Source organism: Lepisma saccharinum, chromosome 9 (assembly GCF_977018435.1).
Source record: "Lepisma saccharinum chromosome 9, izLepSacc3.1, whole genome shotgun sequence".
NCBI classification, from domain to species: Eukaryota; Metazoa; Arthropoda; class Insecta; order Zygentoma; family Lepismatidae; genus Lepisma; species Lepisma saccharinum.
This window is the reverse complement of record NC_139237.1, coordinates 83,470,120-83,490,432: the sequence shown is the minus strand read 5'-3', so window position 1 is coordinate 83,490,432 and position 20,313 is coordinate 83,470,120. Positions and strand designations below refer to the sequence as shown.

General features: G+C 37.4%; 2 protein-coding genes across 2 annotated transcripts; both read left to right on the top strand.

The window, feature by feature from the left end:
- The first annotated feature begins 2,343 nt into the window (after positions 1 to 2,343).
- Positions 2,344 to 7,529, top strand: LOC145992774 (uncharacterized). Its single transcript, XM_083129168.1, has 3 exons — positions 2,344 to 2,470; positions 3,504 to 3,575; positions 6,517 to 7,529. Exons 2-3 carry the CDS (start codon positions 3,528 to 3,530, stop codon positions 7,396 to 7,398), a joined length of 930 nt encoding a protein of 309 aa, XP_082985294.1. The 5' UTR covers positions 2,344 to 2,470; positions 3,504 to 3,527; the 3' UTR covers positions 7,399 to 7,529.
- A 5,066-nt stretch (positions 7,530 to 12,595) lies between these two features.
- On the top strand, positions 12,596 to 16,760 carry LOC145992773 (uncharacterized). Its single transcript, XM_083129167.1, has 3 exons — positions 12,596 to 12,617; positions 14,115 to 14,186; positions 15,721 to 16,760. Exons 2-3 carry the CDS (start codon positions 14,139 to 14,141, stop codon positions 16,606 to 16,608), a joined length of 936 nt encoding a protein of 311 aa, XP_082985293.1. The 5' UTR covers positions 12,596 to 12,617; positions 14,115 to 14,138; the 3' UTR covers positions 16,609 to 16,760.
- The last annotated feature ends 3,553 nt before the right edge of the window (positions 16,761 to 20,313 follow it).

The window sequence follows — 20,313 nt, the reverse complement described above, 5'->3', positions numbered from 1 at the left end:
TTTGCTTTATGCACTGTAACGCAAGTCTCAAGCAAGGTTGCCAGCTCCTTGCTTTAGGTTAGGCTAGGTTAGACCTGGTTAGGTTAGGTTAGGCTAGGTTAGGTTAGGTTAGGTTAGGTTAGGTTAGAGTGGGTGTTGGCAGCTGTCGGTTGTTTAACTCTTCCCTCTCTCTCTCTCCTCTCTCTCTCTCTCCTCTCTCTCTCTCCTCTCTCTTTTTTGTAACAGGCTATGGCAAAAGTACCAGTAGGTTGGCAACCTTGCTTTATGCACTGTAAGGCAAGCCTCAAGCAAGGTTGCCAACTCCTTGCTTTGGGTTAGGTTAGACCAAGAAAAAAAAAAGCTGTAGGTAGACTGTCGGTTGTTTAACTCTTCTCTCTCTCTCTCCTCTCTCTTTTTTTTTTGTAAAAGGCCATGGTAAAAGTACCAGTAGGTTGGCAACCTTGCGTTATGCACTGTAAGGCAAGCTTCAAGCAAGATTGCCAGCTCTTTGCTTTAGGTTAGGTTAGACCAAAAACCTTGGTGATTTTTTTCGAGTGAGGAGTTGGCAACACTGCAAGCCCCACTTCCGGTTGCAGAACTCTCAAGCAAGGTTGCCAGCTCCTTGCTTTAGGTTAGGTTAGACCAAGAAAAACCTTGGTGATTTTTTTCGAGTGAGGAGTTGGCAACACTGCGAGCCCCACCGAGCCCCATTTTCTGACGTTGAACCGGCTAAACTGCACTACTCACCAATTGACGCGAGCGTCTTTTTGAGTTTTTGTCAAATTGTGTGGGATCCAACGAGAACATACCTTTCCCACAGCTAAATGATCATGTAATATTTTATATATGCTGGTGGAACTAATGCCTATGGTTGCCTCAATCTCACAGTATGTCACATGACGATCTTGCAGTATTAGGTTTTGCACAGCATCAATGTTTTCTTGAACAACAACTGATTTTGGACGACCTTCGCGAATCTCGTCGGTGAGTGAATGGCGGCCACGATTAAATTCGTTATACCAGCGTTTCACAGTGGCAAAGGATGGGGCTTCATCGCCAAATGTGGAAGTAAGTTGATCGATGCACTCTTGTCTTGATAATCCACGTCGAAAATCGTAAAAAATCATCGCACTAAAATGTTCACGAGTTAATTCCATTTTATTGTTGTCGCGCAATCTCCAAGGCAACAAAAACAACACAAATGAAGCTATTGACAAAACATTTGAAGTACGTTATGGTCAATAATGCCAGACGATTCCGTGCGAACGTAAAATCGCGCCTAACTTCAATCAGTGTTGCCAAGGCTCAAAATATAAATAGTGGCCCTCGTATTTGTTAAAGTAAGTAGAATGTTCAAGAAAAGCAATGAGATCTCCTGATCTTTCATACTGTATTATTGGTATTTTACCAACTAGGACGACGTTTACAAATACTGAAGTCAGTGACGGCTTGTACCCACACATTCGCACACATTATTAGCATTTTACCAACTAGGACGACGTTTACAAACAATGAAGTCAGTGGCGGCTTGTTTTCACACATTCGCGATTATCTCGAAAACGGCTTGTTTGCAGACCCATGTTTACTGAGACTTTTTTGCTTCTATTATCGTGTACTATTCTGTGTCAGTTTTGCGCTATTACTTATGAGACACCCCGTATATATTTGTGTGAGCGTATGTGTGTTTGTGTGAGAGAGAGAGATTAATATTTCAAATGAGTAATTACTGTTTGACAGAAAGAGTAGGGAAATGGGACAAAGACAAGAAGATCTACGTTTTAAAAAGTGGTGCCAGTTACGTAGAAATATGTATATACTGTATCTTGTATCTGTAATACACCTCATTTCAAATACAACGATACTCTGTCGTATTCAATGGCGTCTTAGTGAAAAGAATTAACTGTATTCAGATCATATGCGTAACTAGCGAAATGTCGTGAGTTCTGAACTCTTTTGACACACAACCGACCCTCTCTTTCCCTGTAAATTCTCACTGGACATTGGAAATCCTCCTTTCACACATACCTAAACAATTTGTACAAAAGGATCTCTCAGCTTGGACACTCCAATGATTCATGTTGACGTTAATTATGATGTAACTAGGAATTATCTTCACGGCAATCGTACTTAAATAAATATTTGATCAATCTTACACAAGAGATTACAAGTTGAGATGCTGAATTTACTTTATCGTGCAAGATAAGCTTTAGGAAACATGACACTGCGTGAATCAATTTTTCTGCGTAAGATATAATAGCGGACGTAATACACACCCAAAAAAATCATTGCATGTGAATTAATAGACAACAATATGTTCGAATACAATACCAGGATATGATTAATGATGGAAGTTTGTTGTTCATTCTTTGAAGCAACACATGATTGGAAGTGCCCTTCTTTCAGTTATTATGAATTGGCCTGAAAAGTTGTATAAAAAGGGTAGTCAATGGTAGAGGCAGTCAGTTAGCTTGAAAGATTTCACAGCTGAAGGGTAAGTATCCGAATTTGTTTTACAAAGTAAATTTTACAAGTTGTTATTCCACACATGGTTATTCTTTTCAAACAACGTATCACTCTATTTCTCTCTACTTTAAGAGTTTGTTTGTAAATCGAAATTCTGACCAAACCTACGGTTTGAAGCGGGATCCGAACAACTATGTACTTACACTGGGTATCGAACTCCGAGCCCCTTGAAGGAGACCACGTTACCACCGCGCCATCGGGGAGGTCCTTCCACTCTTATTTATTTTAACTTGACTCGTGTAATTGTTTGCAATTCATCTCATTTTTCTCAGAAATAATTTTTGTATAGTTCTCTATTCTGTATAGAGTATCAGTTAGACCATTTCTTAAATTAATATTTCAAAAGTAGGGTTTATCCATACAGTCCCTCGCATGCCCCCAAATTTGCTTAAGAAATAATATTACTAATAATAATATTGCAATATAAAACAGACCCTACACAGATGCAAAGAAATGCGTCTTTACTTGATGTCATCTGTAAAAATGGTCACAAATTCTCTATCTGCATCATTTATCACTCACTCTCTCCCATCTTGCTTACTTTTCCCATCTCTCTCTATCTCTCTCTCTCTCTCTTACTCACTCATTCTCTCTCTCTTGGTTGGTTAATGGCTAGCATACAGCATGAAAAACATTAGTACACCATGTTATGTTGTAGAGCAGAATTCAATTTCAACCAACCTTGTTAATACACCAAAACAATACTATTTTTCGATTATTTGCCTCATCTTCTTCTCTACTTCTTCAGGTTCATTACGATGAGAGGGATGAATAATGAACTGATGAAATAGTCCCTAGATTATATAGCAGATACATTGTGGCATTTAGATCTCTAACTTACGAACTTAGAATCATAGGGAGATATTCTAACAACAGAAATGTGTAGGAAATGCTATGTAAGAAGTAAAAGCATTTCTTATATTCACTTCTACTACACAAAATTCTATGTCAGCAGTACTAACAACAATGTATTTAATGTTAATTTATTTCTTCTCTTCCAGTGTATAAGTTTAGTAAACAACAAAATGGCATACAGGAGTAGCATTTGTATCTTGCTTCTACTCGCTTATCTTGTAAGTACACTGCCTAATGTATTTTGTAAGAATAAAAATTCGAAACCTTTACGTAGATACTAGTAATTATTTAACCTTCGTTTGTATTCAAACATTTCTTATTTGTGTTGGTGTTCTTCACTATTTTGTTATTGCTACTGTGTGATTTACAGTATTATTGCGGCAAGTATTTTAAAAATACAATTTCTCATTATATCCCAATCGAAATGTTTCAAGCAAAAGCAATAATCGAAAAAAAAGAGGAAGAGTCAATAAGCTGTGTCCTTGTACATTAGAAATTATTAACTGCATAAATACTGTAAAATACACATTTTGTGAAACGCTATAGTTTCTCATAACGTGGAAGTAGGCCTATGAAAATTGAGAAAAGCATTACATCTATTAAAATTGCGACCTATCATAGAAATATGAACAAATATATAGAAATAGTATAATAATATATAGAAATATCATATCTGAGTTATGGCAATTTTACCAATGAATATTTGAACTGTAATATTACGGTTTATCCACTGCTATGAGTATGATATTTCAATTTCGTATTGGATTCTCTACAGCTTGCTTATGTGGTTTGTTTGTTACGTCAGTGTTGACACTTCGCAGTTAGTTTTATTATCTGATTGGATAGAATTTTTCTTGATACGACCCACTCCCTTGTACTGAATATTACAGGTATCTGTCAAATTGTTCATCGCTGTTTTCATTCTTATTTAACTCACTATCTATACTTGTTTTCAGCGAATGAAATTGTGCTGAAGCTGGTGTAGAGGTTGACAACAATCTTCGAAACTATTATGTTTCTAGTCTTGAACCTTGCATTTAAAAAAACACGGAGGACAATTTGACAGAACATATTTACGATGTATATTCAAGAAGTTTCAGAAATCGTACATTTATGGGCGATAAATTGGGTGTTTCTTCCGGAATGCCTATTGGAAGTGTGACTACTAGCGTTTTGTTTTCGAGTTATATGCAATTAGTAGTTCCCCAACTCTTAAACTCAATCATTCTCAAGAAGCTAGAAACCTGTGATACATTATCCAGATGGTTCCCTTTAAATAATAATTTGAAGCTTGTTTTGATAGCCATTCCGCTAGACATCTTGCTTATAATGAACGCCTTCACTTAAGAAGTACTACCTGTCGCGACTACACGATGCCATCTCATCTCCAGAGCCTTACTTTAGATACGGAAAACTCACACAGGTCCCACACGGGAACCTTCTAGAATTTGCCTCTTCTCTAAATATCTTATACCCGACTTTTGCTTACTTGTATTTTCGTTTATGTTAATGCGGTCAATTTGAAGCCACCCTGGTTTACCTTTTTTTTAACAATAAGTTTTAAATTGCTCATTCTTATTTTAAACCAATTACTGGAATTAAATGCTTAACACAATATCATCCATTTATCACGGTTTATTTTTGATAATGACATTAATATCTGCAGATATTAACAGATTCTCTGAATGGTGTAAGCGATGGAAACTGTCCACAAACCCTTCTAAATGCTCTTACATAAAAATTTCATTGAAACAAAACATTCTTGAAGGTAATTATACACTCACCGACCTCCCTCTAGCAAAAGAAGCACAACACCGAGATCTAGGCATCCTCATAGATTCAAAACTAAATTTCGATAATCACATATCAACCAACCATCACAAAAAAGGCAATGCGTATGCTAGGCCTACTTTACAGATTCACCGAAATCATTAACCCGAAAGCACTTTCCATTTACTTCAAGACATTTGTATCCCCCATTCTAGAATATTGTTCGCCAATCTGGGACATGGCTGCCCATTCTCATACCTCCAAGATCGACAGTGTTCTCAGCTTTTTCCTTTCCATCGTTCGATATAGAATGCCGGTCCTGAGGCACCTGCCTAAGAGAGATCTGCTTGTACATCTGCAATATAGTGTTGTCCACGGGACGAGACGGGACAGGCATTTAAAAATTCGAGACGAGACGAGATTGACCATGTGTCATGAGACAGCATTTCCACGAGACTTCCACGAGACGAGACAAGCCAAAGTCTCGTCTCGTGGGCAACACTATCTGCATATTAATACTTCCAGAAACTCGTAGATACATTGCAGATATGAAATTGCTATATAAGATCATAAATGGAAACTTAAGATGCAGCATTCCACTCCACAAACTCTCACTCAGAGTGCCTAGACATAAAACACGGAGCAAGGAAACTTTCCACACTCCCAGGCTCTCACTCATACAACGTTCACTATTCCATAGGCTACCGAATCAGTTTAATATAATCTCAAACCAAATAGATATATTCACTTCATATTCAGTTTTTATCAGCAACATAGAAAAAATTGTACATAAGTAATGATTTTGTGAAACTGATCTATTTTCCTTGGTAATTTTTTGGCTTGTTTTATTTTTGTTTACTTTCTGTTATCCTTTCTTTTGTGTTTTTAATCTTAGTCTATTGTTTTACTGTTGTTTCTGGTTTGAAATGGCTTCTGCTGTACTGGAAATTTCAATAAATAAAAAAAATTTTAAAAAATAAACTGATTGAACATGCATCACGGATGTTACATCAGTTTCTTCATATATTAATATAATTACCAAATATTTTTGTTTTTTATTTTATTTATTTTACTTGGCCTTTCTGTCACTATTGGATAATCGCGAAGATGAGTATGATTGATGATATGAAATTCATGACGAAACACTCGCACTCCAGGCCGAGATTTGAACTCAGGACGCATGGTGACGCCACGGAAGTCGGCCGAATGGAACATGCTGATTAACGAAAAAATGTGTTAAGGCTATAAGTTCAGTTTAAACTAAGGGTGTGTCATTAAAAATGTATTCTAACACAAAGAGTGGTTATAAAACTACCATTCGGTATTTACTCTCATTTTCTATCTACTTAGTACGCGTTACTAATGCTGTGTTTATTTTATCTTCTCTAGCACAATACGTATGCAGAATTCGCCTTTCCTGCTGTTCATATCAAGAATGATGTTCGACCACCAACCCAAGCATCCACGAAAGAAGATATCAACATTAAATGTGTAATAACTTCGCATCCTGAAGGACAACTGTCAGAATCTACCAACTGTGAAATCGACGTAGTAGCCCATTCAGATGATACTAACCAGAATTACACCATCATGGAACAAATCTCAGTGCAATGCGAATCTAATGTCAGCGTCAGTGTTGGCGAGTTGGCATCCATGGCCAACGTTACAACCAGCTGTAATATTAACTCAACCGTTGTCATCAACGATTCTGGGGTAGTTGACACAACGACGGTGGCTTTAACCGCTAGCTGTTCAACAAATACTCTCACCAAACAAAATCTGAGCCACACACTTCTCTCCGAAACAATACTCGACAACACCAGATGCTACATAGAGTCAGTGGAAGATTCCGTAAAAGAGATTAGCGATTGTTATGTGGAGGAAATCATTCAAGCCGACTTAAGCTCTCAATCAGTCCACGCTGAAACATTCGAAACTTGTGCAACCATTGAGGAAACTAGTCAAACGAGCATAATAACTGACACCAAGTGCTCAGTAGACTCCATTACACAGAAACAATCTGAAATAAACTGCAGAGAACAAACTATTCTTCCAGACAGCACAGTTCATTGTGCCGTACAAGGGGAGGCCACTGTAAATATTGTAAACTCTACGGTGATAGAAGAACAGGAAGCTCTCACAGTCACCTGTCCGTCATCTTCGAAACGACATTTCTACGCTGCAAGTAACCCAGAATTCATAAAGAAGACAATTCACTTCCCTTCAGTTCGTTCAGCTAAGAAGCTCCAAAAAGACATTTTCGAACATTGAAGTGTAGACGTCATTGGAGGGGGGGGGAGTGCATCCTTTTGTTTGGAGAAGATCTCATAAAATATGATATAAGAATACTTTAAAACAATTTAGCTAATTCTTGCGATAAGTCGATAAGTCACAATGTTTACAGCAAACTGAAATAAACAGATAAAACTTACGAAACTGTGTATGATTTTTTTTTGCTCTATTGAATAAGTCACAATTGAATACAAAATAGCAGTACTGTAAACTTTTACTTTGAAAGAAGATAAACATTAATAAAGTTTCTTTAAGTATATTTTTGGTTTACTGAAGGACCTTAGTAAAATATCGAGTATTTCTAAATACTGAGTAATAGTTTCGAGTAGCTGGTAGCATTAAGAAACAAGAAGTTCTCAATTTAACGTGTTGAAATCTTTAGTTCAATGGGTGAAGAATTGCTGCTAAGTATTACTATTTACCTAGGTAATATCTCGTGTCTAAACTTGTAGCATACTTCATATTATTATATTTCATATTAGTAATATTAGACATTCTCTTCACTGGCTACCAAAAATTACATCTCTGTATATATTAATGGTGTATACATGCATCGGCGGATTTAGCGGGAGGGGCGCAATGTAAAAATCATTGTTAGCATTATATTACAAAGTTAAAAAGTGCTACAGGAATACTTTTCCAAATAGTAAAAGAATAATACAAAATCTAGCACAAATGCATTAATCTATTAGATTCAATAAGACAACACCGGAAATCGAATCCGAGATTTGTTGATTACAAGACAATACATTAACTAATGGCAAAAACAAGAGTATTAATTATAAGTAAAATATTTCTTTTTTGTGCCAGTTTCTCCTGAGAAAATAAAATCTCAAGTTTATCTCTATCTTTATGAAATCATTGATGATACAAATAATTTCTCAAGAATGTAATAACGCTATTACCTTATAATGATGGGTTACTAGGTTCGTTTCCTGGTGGAGGTATATTATTGTACTGTGGTTTGGATACCACTTTGATCAGCTTATCTGATTCCACAAATTGGGCATTTAGCACAGCGCACTACGATGCCAGGTGTCCCGGGTTTGAATCCCGGCCTGAGCATGTGTGTTCTTTCTAATTCACGCGGAAAGAAAATAACAAGTATGTTTTTCAGTCGATATCAATTTTAAATTCCAATCCCTTAGTGCTCAACTGGGTTTTTCTACTATATTTCACAACTTCCGTTGCAATTATTAAAACACAATTTAGACTTGTTCCTCTATTATCTTGTTACAAATGAAAAGTTGCATAAGTCTTTCTTCGTCTCTTGTTACTCAACAACAACGAATCTAAATGAACAATTTTAAAATGCTTTACATTTATGCAATGTTCTTGAGCAAAGAGTCCATGTTCATTTTACTTACGAACATAGCTAAACACGTCCAGTCATGAACACTTCTCGGTTGTAACTAGTGTTGGGCGATATATCGTCCAAACAATATATCGCGATATTGAAAAAATATCGTCCAGGCGATAACTACTAGACAATATATCGTCATGATATTTTAGCGATATATTTCGTGTCGGCAATATATCGTCACGATATTTTGGTGATATATATCGTCACGATATTTTGGTGATATATATCGTCACGATATTTTGGTGATATATATCGTCACGATATTTTGGCGATATATGCCGTGGAGACGATATCGCCGACATCACGATACAGAAAATTATAATATCGTATGGTATCCTGTGTGACGATATTTTCTTGACGATATGTCGCCATATGAAATTTCCGATATCGTCCATCTCAACTAGTTTCTTCCTTTTTGGTAAAATGGAGTTATTGTGTAAGTTCTTGTTTTAAGTCCACTTTATACACAGAAGGCTAATCGGGACTAACCCTACAGTTTAAAGTGGAATCCGAAACACCGGGTACCGTACCAGGAACTCAACCCCTTGATCACAAAGCGAAGACGTTACTAATACGTCATCGAAAAGACCAGACGTTAGCCAAAGTGGAAAACGATGGCAAGTTTTGGTTTCAAGAAACCTTGTTGAACCTGGTGGTCTTCTAGATTTCAGCCAATCAGGTTATGAAGGCAGTTTCAAGAATATTAGAATCTTAATCAAGTGTTCCCGAATTCGATACCTGGTGGAGGCATGTAGCGGTTCGGATCACACAGTAAACTGACCAGTCTATCTGTGTATAAGTGGGTATAAAGCAACAACTCAAATTCAATATTACAATCTTTAAAGGCGATGAAAGATGCTAAGCGTTATCATTTTAAGAAAATACAAAAAAAGTTTGAATTTATTATTGAAAAAGTGCTACAAACACAAATACTTGAACAAATGCATTTGGCATCTCAAGTTCTGAAATCAGAAAACATGGACTTGGAAAAAGTTTCGACCTTCTGAAAAGTGCTTCAATTTCGTTATCCGAATACACACATAATTTTCAGAAAGCATTGTCGTTGTCTCATGGGGAATTGAACTGAAATTGAAAAGAAGTAAAATAGTTCGACACGTAAAACGTCATTTTGATTAACTACATGTCTGGATAAAAGACCTATTTTAGAACAACAGTATTTAATGCTTGTTCTGACATGGTTATTGCTCAAAATCAGATTTGAGGGCGTCGATAAAACTTAATGAGGAGTTCGATTTCTGTAAAGAAGAGGTTAAGTGCGTAGTTGTTTTCTTCTTTTGAATTCACAAGTTTATGTCACATTTGTCATATCAAAACCACAAAAAAGCTACTGTTCGTACAACTAGAGATCTTTACACATACAGAGCATTCCCTGACATTCGCTACGAGACTCGGCAGCAAGCGGCCCGGTGTCAGAGCTTGTCTTTCCCGGTGAACGGGGTCCGCGACAGTCGGTAGAGTCGTCTATTAAAATTACATTTTTCATATTGTGTACTAACCTTGACTACAGAAGGTGTTGAAAATGATGTCCCTCTGCTGCAACACATTTCAGACATCTCCGAAGAAAATTGGCATTTACCCGTGCAAGTTCGTCTACTGTAATTCTCCCGATTTGTCGTACAATACTGTCTTTTAACTCACGGATGGTGTGAGGATTGTCTTTGTATACTTTATTTTTTATATTGTCAGCGATTATAAATGCTGTGTTTTTGAAACACCCGTTTCTTGTGAGAGGCGGATAGATTTCCGAGGAGACTGTTCTAACCTTTGTCCTATCTCATCGAGTTTTTCCTGAGTAAGGACACGTGAGTTTTTCCAATTTTTCCAATTTTATTCAGAATTGACCCTGTTACTCTAAACTTTTTTATGAGGTTTAATATAGTGGTCCTATGTGGAACGGGAACACCAGGAGATTTCGTTGCAAAACGTCGTCGCACTTCTCCACAATTCCTCTTTCCGAAGTAACACTCGACAAGATAAATTCTTTGTTGTAATGTAAACCTTTGTGGTGGTATATTAAGCCACAATCTTCAACACACGGACACGACACAACACAACTTCCGAAGGAGGATTATACTGGCGTCAGTCTGCAATGTCAACAGAAAGGGAAAGAGAGCGAAGGCAGGTAGAGCGAAAAAAACATACTGTAGCGTGCGACTGTCGCGGAACCAGTTCACCGGGAAAGACAAGCTCTGATGCCGGGCTGCTTGCCGCCGAGTCTCGTAGCGAATGTCAGGGAATGCTCTGTACTATATCGTTTCTTTAGTATCTTCACCCAACAAAGGTTTTCAATAGCTATCTAAAATTGTACAAGAACCCCTGATTTATCAGTATTCTTTTCGAAAATTTGTTTTCACAACTATCCAGTGGAGAAATTTCTGCATTAATTCACACGCAACAATATCAACATCATTATACTACGCTCATGCTAGTATATGATAGTGCTGTATTCCGCAAATTAACAATGCTTTCAAATTTCCATTAATGATCTAACCGGCACAATTGAACAGCCATGATAATTCTATGTTTGGAGAAAAATATACTTATAAATTAAATTGTACGTATAAGCAACGATTTTTATAATAAATAACATGTCTGTGAATGGGTAACATATTAGCATCACGACTGAAGTTCGGAACAATTTGGGTCAGGGGTTAAAAAGAGTGAACTATCCCAACTAAATCTGATAGCCTTTCATCAATACTCAAAGAACTTAAGTTACTAAATATGCAGACTGCATAGACTCATTGAGCCTGCCTCTCTCCAGGAACAACCCATTCATTTATGCAAGGACAAAACCGAAATTCTTGCCCCATCTGAAAAATTGTTATTTGGGAAAATGTCATAGTTTGGGGGTGGGAAAGGTATGCAGCATATGTATCCACTGGGGTTGGGTGGCAGAACAGCAGCTGGCTGAACCTCACCCTTTAATAAAGTATAATTGAATTGAATTGAATGTATGTAGGTATTATATGTGTGTGTGTTTGTGTGTACATATATATTTGCGTGTGTGTATGTGAGAAAGAGAGAGGGGAGAGACAGATATTAATATTTCAAAAGACTAATTTCTGTTTGACAGAAACAGTAGGGAAATGGGACAAACACAAGAAGATCTATGTTAGAAAAAAGTGGTGCCAGTTAGAAAAAAAAATATGTGTCTCGTATCCGTAACGCACCTCATTTGAAATACAAAGATACTCTGCCATACTAAATGGTGTATTTGTGAAAAGAATTTAGATCATAGGCGTAACTAGCGAAGAGTCGTGGGTTCCGAACTCCTTAGACTTATAAGCGATCCCGTTTCCCCTGAAATTCTCACTGGACATTGGAAATCCTCATTTCACACATACGTCAACAATCTGTACACAAGGATCTCTCTACTTGGACACTCCTCTGATTCAATTTGACGTTCATTATGATGTAACTAGGAACTGTCTGCACTGCTATCGTAGTTATATAGTCTTTGACAAATCTCATCCAAGATATTAAAAATTATGACGCTCAATTGATTTTATCGTGCAAGATAAACTTTGGGAAAGACGATACTGCGTGAATCAACTTTTCTGCGTAAGATATAATAACGCACGTAATACATAACAAAAAAAATAATCACACGTGAATCAACAAGCAACAATATATTCGAAAACAATACCAGGATATGATTAATAATGGAAGTTTTTGTTGTTAATTCTTTGAAGTGTCACATGATTCGAGTTGCCTTCCTTGCAATAATTCTGAAGTGGGCTACGAAGTTGTATAAAAACTGTGGTCAAACGTAGAGGCATTCAGTTAGCTAGAAAGTTTTCACAGCTGAAAGGTAAGTATCCAAATTTATATTACAGAGTATCCACACATCGTTATTCTCCAGTTTTCTTTTCAAACAATGTATCGCCTATTTTTCTCTATTTTAAGAGTTTGTTTTTACGTCGATTATACACACAGAGAGGTTTATCGAGACTGACACAACTGTTAAAAACGGAATTCGAACAACTGTACTTCCACCGGGTATCGAACCCAAGAACCCTTGGTTACAAGTCGACGACGTTACTACAGCGCCATAGGGGATACACTACTTCTGCCCAAGGCCGCTCACATGTTGTTGTTTTTTCTTCAGGGGGAAGCAATGCTTAAAGTGGGGAAAACGTAGAGTGATGCTTTCCCTCAGTTAAGAGAATTCTCATAAAGTATCCACAGCACTAGGACAATTTGCATACGCACGTAATCTGCTGTATTTCACGGCACTCCACGTTTATGTTTTCACGCCACAAAATTTCAAAATTTGAATTATATGAAGTCTCTAGATATCTCATGAGGAGAGGAGTGCCCTCCTTTGCTGCACCCTTGCCTTTGTCGCAAATTTTATTTTTCTACTTTTGGTACTTTCTGAGTTCAAACGAAAGATCAGGGACGACCATTGTTGCAATCAGTACTTTCTTTAATTTTGCTGATAAGGGCCCTCAAAATTATCTTAAATCACACAGACCAATACTTGCTTTCACAGGTGATGATATCTTATCTTCTATCCTATCGCTTCATTAGTACCCTCTCCCCCTACCTCTTTTGGAGTTGGTATATTTTGACCGATAACAAAGAACTCAACCTTTCAATCAAGCGACAAAGTTCTTCCTTTGTGCTTCATCGAATTTACGATTCCGTTCCAAGAGGCATACTTACCGTACGTAACAATCCCAAATCCATGTACAAATTTGCACCATTCGACAAAAATTCAATGTAATACACTCTGTCTCGGAAATTTGTGGGGCAAGGCCGCGCATAACGCTAGAGAACGCGAGAGGGAGTGGGAGGAGCAAAGCAGTGCACGCTGCTGCAAAAGCTGTTAGCTGCAGCTGCGTTTTCCCCTCCATGCACTCACTTTCCCTTTCACATGTTCATTGGTCGAACCCTCCGGAATCACTTCTTGCGCAAACGACTTGTTTTCATGAGCTTGCTCCAAAGAACCCCGGGACAGAATGAAGTGCCTCTGTGTGCTCGTCGTCTCAGAAAAGAATTTCGTGTGGGGAAAGGCATGTTCAAGATTTGTCTGTCTGCTTGACCTTGCAAGTTTAAGCTAATGTATGCACATGATCAATTTAAAGTCATTGTGAAATGAAATGGAATGGTTCATTACGATGAGCAAGATTCATGCTAAGCTGATGAAATAGATCATTGGACAGATACAAATAGAGATATTCTGTTAACAGAAATATGCATAAAATGCTATGTAAGAAGTAAAACTATTTCTTAAATTCATTGCTACTGCATAAATGCAATATCAACATTACTACCAATAAAATATATGTTTGTTCTCTTCCAGTGTACAAGTTTAGTAAACAGCAAAATGGCATTCAGGAGTAACATTTGTATCTTGCTTCTAGTTGCTTGTCTCGTAAGTATATTTTGGAGTGTCAATAATTAGGTAATAGATCCTATTACGTAAATAGGAGTAAATGCTTAAACTAAGCTTAACTTTAAAAAATCTTCTCTGTGTTGATGTTCTTCACCGTTTTCATATTGCATTACTGTATTGTATGATATACAGTATTATGTAATTTGTAAGAACTTTTTCCTTGTGATTATCACAAGTATTTTAAAAATAAAATTTCGTCGATTATTCATTTATTTCTCATTCGAAATGTTTTAATACGAACAATAATCGCATTAGAAATCACTAAATGTATTGCTAAAGTACACATTTAGTGAATGACTAGTATTATCACAATTATTAGCGGGAAGGTAGGTCTATAAACAACGTCGAAAAACATTATACTTCTTAAAATACATTACTAACTGTAATCTATTTAGTTTGAGACCACTATAGAAGATAATGAATTCTGTATGAAACAAAGAGCTTAAATACGCTCCTCGGTGTGAGGAACATATTGGTAATTCTACCGTAACCAACGGATATGTTAACTGTAACATTAGGGTACGCTTATCTGCTGATATGAGTACGTCTTTTAGCCCGACCCTGTGGCCGAGTGGTTAGCACATCGCGCTGCGACGCCAAGGGTCCCGGGTTCGAATCCCGGTCGGGTATGGTTGTTTGTGAATGTCCATTTTCATCCATTTCATCATTTCATCACTCATCCCCATCTTCGCAAATTAGCCAAGAGGCACAAAACGCGAAGTAAAATAAACTAAATCAATCAATCAATCAAAGAGTACGTCTTTTATTTCGTATTAGATATTCTGTAGCTTTCCTTGTGTGGTTTACTTATTACATCACTATTGAAACTTCGGATTAGTCTGAAAATTTAAGGTAAGAAAGAAAGGGTACTGATTATCACATAATGCATGTATTAATGAGAAGGAAAAATAACATCCCAACCATTCAGATGTGATTAATATACTTGCAAGAAAAAAACAAGATATTTGTACTATACAGTGACACTAAGAATGATCTCTATCCAAGTGGCTGGAAATTAACATCTTTCATTTTACCATTATCTGCTTGGGTAGCATTTACCTTCCTACTACTCACTCCCTTGTACTGTACGATTTATGAGTGTTATCAATCAAATTGTCATGTCGCCAATCGTTGCGGTAAAGAGAAACAAGAACATTATTGACAGTTTGGTATGGGGCTTACTCCATACTTCTAAATTTCAATTCATGTTATACCAAACTTCTGTATTGGTTTTGATAAAAAGGACCAGATCTCATATTACTCAAGGCCTGCACACAGAAACCAACCAAGCTAGCAAATAACGTGGATAGTGTATTCCTACCATCTCCCTTACTCAACATTATGTTCCCGATCAAGTGAAAGTTTCACTTAAGCAATGGCCAAATTACATAAATAAATATTAACGAAACGGTAATTGAAGGTACAGGCATAGTATCACAGGGTATACACTAACGAGTAAGATTACCCCTGGCTACACCCCTGCTAATGTACTCTATTTTTATATCTTCTCTAGCACAATACATATGCAGAATTTGCCTCTCCTGCTGTTCATATTAAGAATGATGTTCGACCACCACCAAGTCAGGCTGCATCCACGAAAGAAGATATCAACCTTAGATGTGTAATAACTTCGCATCCTGAAGGACAACTGTCCGAATCTACCAACTGTGAAATCGACGTAAGGGTCCAATCAGATGATGCTAACCAGAATTACACCATCATGGAACAAATCTCAGTGCAATGCGAATCTTCCATCAGCGCCAGTGGTGGCGAGTTAGCAATCATAGCCAACGTTACAACCAACTGTAATATTAATTCAACAGTTGTCGTCAACGATTCTGGGGTAGTTGACACAACGACGGTGACTTTAACCGCTAGCTGTTCAACAAATACTCTCACAAAACAAAACCTGACTGACACACATCTCTCCGAAACAGTACTCGACAACACCAGATGCTACATCGAGTCAGTGGAAGATTCCGTAAAAGAGATTAGCGATTGTTATGTGGAGGAAATCATTCAAGCCGACTTAAGCTCTCAATCAGTCCACGCTGAAACATTCGAAACTTGTGCAACCATTGAGGAAACTAGTCAAACGAGCATAATAACTGACACCAAGTGCTCAGTAGACTCCATAACACAGCAACAATCTGAAATAAACTGCAGCGAACAAACTATTCTTCCAGACAGCACAGTTCATTGTGCCGTACAAGGGGAGGCCACTGTAAATATTGTAAACTCTACGGTGATAGAAGAACAGGAAGCTCTCACAGTCACCTGTCCGCCATCTTCGAAACGACATTTCTACGCTGCAAGAAACCCAGAATTCATAAAGAAGACAATTCACTTTCCTTCAGTCCGTTCAGCTAAGAAGCTCCAAAAAGACATTTACGAACATTGAAGTGTAGATGTAATTGTGAAAAAAAGGTGCAGCCTTTTTGTTTGTTGAGCACCTTTATATCTTATCCAAATATGATGTAAGAATACTTTAAAACAATTTAATCCTTGTGTTGTGATAAGTCACAATGTTTAGAGAAAACTAAAATAAACAGATAACACATTACGAAAGTGTGTATGATTTTCTGCTACATTTGTTAAGTCACAATTGAATACATAATACTGTAATATATATGTACATATAGCCTACATGGGGCATTCCCTTTTGGGGTGGGGTGGGACACGTGGACTACGTTTGTTATATTAAATATTAAAGGAACCGTTCTACTGACTGTTAAGCAACATTTTTCTTACAGTTTCTGTGCAATGAGTTATGAAACTAAACACTGAAAAAAGTTAAAATAAACGAATAATACTTGAATTTTTATCCCAAAATACAACTTTAGATTGTTCACTTACAAGATATGATGAAGTTACAGCATTTCATTTATTTTTGTAAATTGAGGTTCAGGGGTACTTTCACATGGAATGCCGCACATACAAAACAGTGAGCTGTAATTATAAGTTTCATGATGAAATCTGAATCAATCCTGTAAGCACAAAAGTATTTGTCAATGTCGTCCTTGAAATGATATCCTATTACGCCACTGATGTAAATGAAATATTCGTATCGTACGTACATATCTCTCTCTATCTTTGGTCTTGTTCACCCTTAAGATTTGCCAGGAACAACTTATCCTTAAATTGCAGGCCAGTTTACATGTTACAAAAATTATGCAGAAAGTAAGTAAAAATTGCAAGGTTGGGACAATTTTAATAATGGTCACAATGCTCTCACAGTTACATTGCAACATTCATGACAGGGTCTGCACGTTTTATGTTCTTGAAAAGATAAAATGAACATTAAGACAAACGACACCTGAAAGTTATTAACCAATTGAGTGACAGGCTATCATTGCAACAAGACTGTAATTATTTATTTCTCAAAAAACTTCGCAACTGAGGTCATTAATTTTTGCCTGAGTTGTCAAGAGTTTGTTCTGCTTACCCAACATAGGTTCTTGCCACATTTGCTAGAAATATTAGCGGTAGATTCGATTAATCGGTATGGGTCAACAATTGTTATCCAGTGGCGTGCTAAATGAGGTGAGAGTTACCTAAAAAGAACACCAGATCCATCAAAAATATTTAAATTGTGATTCACTCTGCTTTTTAATGGGATTTCTACAGATGCCACAGGTCATGTCGGCGAGCCTGCCTACTCTATCAACATTGTGTGCTTTCCTATATCAAGTGAACTGAAGATTACACTTGCATAGTTAAATGAAAAGAAGTCAAACATGAAGATATTCATATTCAGAGTTCTAGTTCTGGATGCCTAAAGAATGGTTCATTTTGATAATTCAGTTCTGAGTCCACCTTACGCAGAGATAGACTAATCGGGACTGGGTCTGAAGTTTAAAGTGGGATCCGAACCATTGTGTACCTCCACTTGGAATCGAAACCCGGACTTGGAATACTTGAGTTCTGTTTCAAGTTCTCATTAAGCAAAGATGGGGTAATCGGGGCTGGAACTGCAATTTATAGTGGGATCAGAATCAGTGTGTGTGTGTCCACTGGATATTGTACCCAGAACCCCTTAATTGCAATTGTTGCGGCTACTCCATCGAGAGAACCTAATGCTGGATGTTTCCTTGCGTACATACATTCATCTGTATATTTCGCGGTTGGCCGGAAGACAGAAAAAATGACCAATATATTCGTTACACTCTGTCACAATTCTCATTTCGGAAAGTGGTGAATATTAAAATAAACAAGAAGTGTAAGGAAAGAAAATGATGAAACAGAAAAAAGAGCGTGTTGAAAATACCAAACTGAAACGTTGGGTGAAATTTACCCATGCAGTGTTTCTAGGGTCCTGCAAGAAACTAACTAAGAAACTAACAGTCGATTCAGGCTCCCGATACTCAGTAGGGTTCTCTGGAAAGGTACTGAGAAGGGTGGCCTTAGACACTCATCGAGAAATATATTTCAAAATCGGCAGGGTAATTTTTACCCATACGTGCATCGTTATGGGTTAATTTCAGTCCGTGTGTGTGTGCACGTTTGTCCAGTGTGAAAAGCCTCTTATAGATCACATACGTTACCAGTGTTCGTTTTTTCTGTGTAACTTCAGTGTGTGTTTAAAAGTTTGTGTGACCATTGAAATGCCAGCCGAAAAGTTCATGTTAGAACAAAGATTTTTTTTTATGTATGATACTTATGTGAAAACCGAATCAAGTCAGGATGTTTGTAGACAATTTTCACAATAATTTTCCTGTCGTTGCAGCTCCCGATAGATTTTGTTTTGATTTGGTGTTTTAAGTCCACTTTATGCACAGTAAGGCTAATCGGGACTGGACCTACAGTTTAAAGTGGGATCCGAACCACTATGTGCCTCCAGCGGGTATCGAACCCGGGACCCCTTGATTACAAGGCAACGACGCTACCACTGCGCCATCGGGGAGGCCCTAGCTCCCGATAGAGAAACAGGCAACTTCTTCTGAAATTTAAAGAAACTGGACCGTTAAACGCCAGAATTGCTAAGCGAAAACGAAAGATTCTAACACAGTGGTTTTCAATGTTTTTCAGCCCGGGACCCACCTTGAAGGATATTACACTTCAGGAGCTTATATTCTATGCTAGCTAGGATATCTGCGAAGCCTGAAGTCTAGAGAATTAAATGCAGGAGAAAAATCTATCAGAAATTGTAAATAAAATTATTCGTATCAGTGAGATGATGATGCTGATTCTGGAGTTGGCAACCTGATTTCTTGTGAGTTGGTAACCTGATTTCCTATGAGTTGGCAACCTGATTTCCTGAGTTGGCAACCTGATTTGTTACGAGTTGGCAACCTGATTTGTTACGAGTTGGCAACCTGATTTCTTAGGAGTTGCTAAACTTATTTCTATTCGTAGCCTAGGACCTTGTGTCATAGCCCAGACCTTTGACTCATTATACGCCACTGTTACACTTCATGGGACCCATAAGAATGGGCGCCGGCAGAATTACTTGTAAGGGTGTGCACCTAGTATATAATCACATTTTTGCTAACATCGAGTACTTTTTACGCTTGCTTAAACAAATTAAACATAGTTCATTCTATATAAAAAAAAAAAAAGAAAATATGTAATTTAAAGACTAATTTATTCTAGTCTAATATCTAACTAAGCACACGCGCTGAAATTGAAAACGTTCTCTTTTTACTCACTGAACTAATGTGACGGTTGGAGCTGCTTTCTCCTCATAAACTGAGGTATGTGGGTTCAATGGTGGCTATCTCAAGTCGTAAATCTGAGTGCGAGTCAAGTCTATTCCTGTATGCCGGTATAAAGAAATGGTAGAGCGCAAATAACAGAAATGTAGAGTTTAGACTACGTACAGCACGAGTTGAATTTAAATTGTTAAAACAATGTATCTTAGTACTTTAAATGTAATAAGTTTTTAAGACACAGTAAATACATTTTCGAGCCCGACCCACCAAATGCCCTCTCGGGACCCAGCAGTGGGTCGGGCCCCATAGGTTGAGAAACGATGTTCTAACGGATGAAAGACTCGATGTAATTGGAGCACCATTAGAACGCTCTCCAAATAAATCCCTACGTCGTGTTTCACAGGAAGTAGGCGTTTCGACATCAGCCCATACGGCTACTAAACTGTTGAAACTGA

Bases quoted from the DNA above. Each gene is read 5' to 3' on its own strand.
- LOC145992774 (XM_083129168.1), top strand. From the start codon at position 3,528: ATGGCATACAGGAGTAGCATTTGTATCTTGCTTCTACTCGCTTATCTT. The intron at 3,576-6,516 runs GTAAGTACACTG...TATCTTCTCTAG, and splicing joins TGCTTCTACTCGCTTATCTT to CACAATACGTATGCAGAATT.
- LOC145992773 (XM_083129167.1), top strand. From the start codon at position 14,139: ATGGCATTCAGGAGTAACATTTGTATCTTGCTTCTAGTTGCTTGTCTC. The intron at 14,187-15,720 runs GTAAGTATATTT...TATCTTCTCTAG, and splicing joins TGCTTCTAGTTGCTTGTCTC to CACAATACATATGCAGAATT.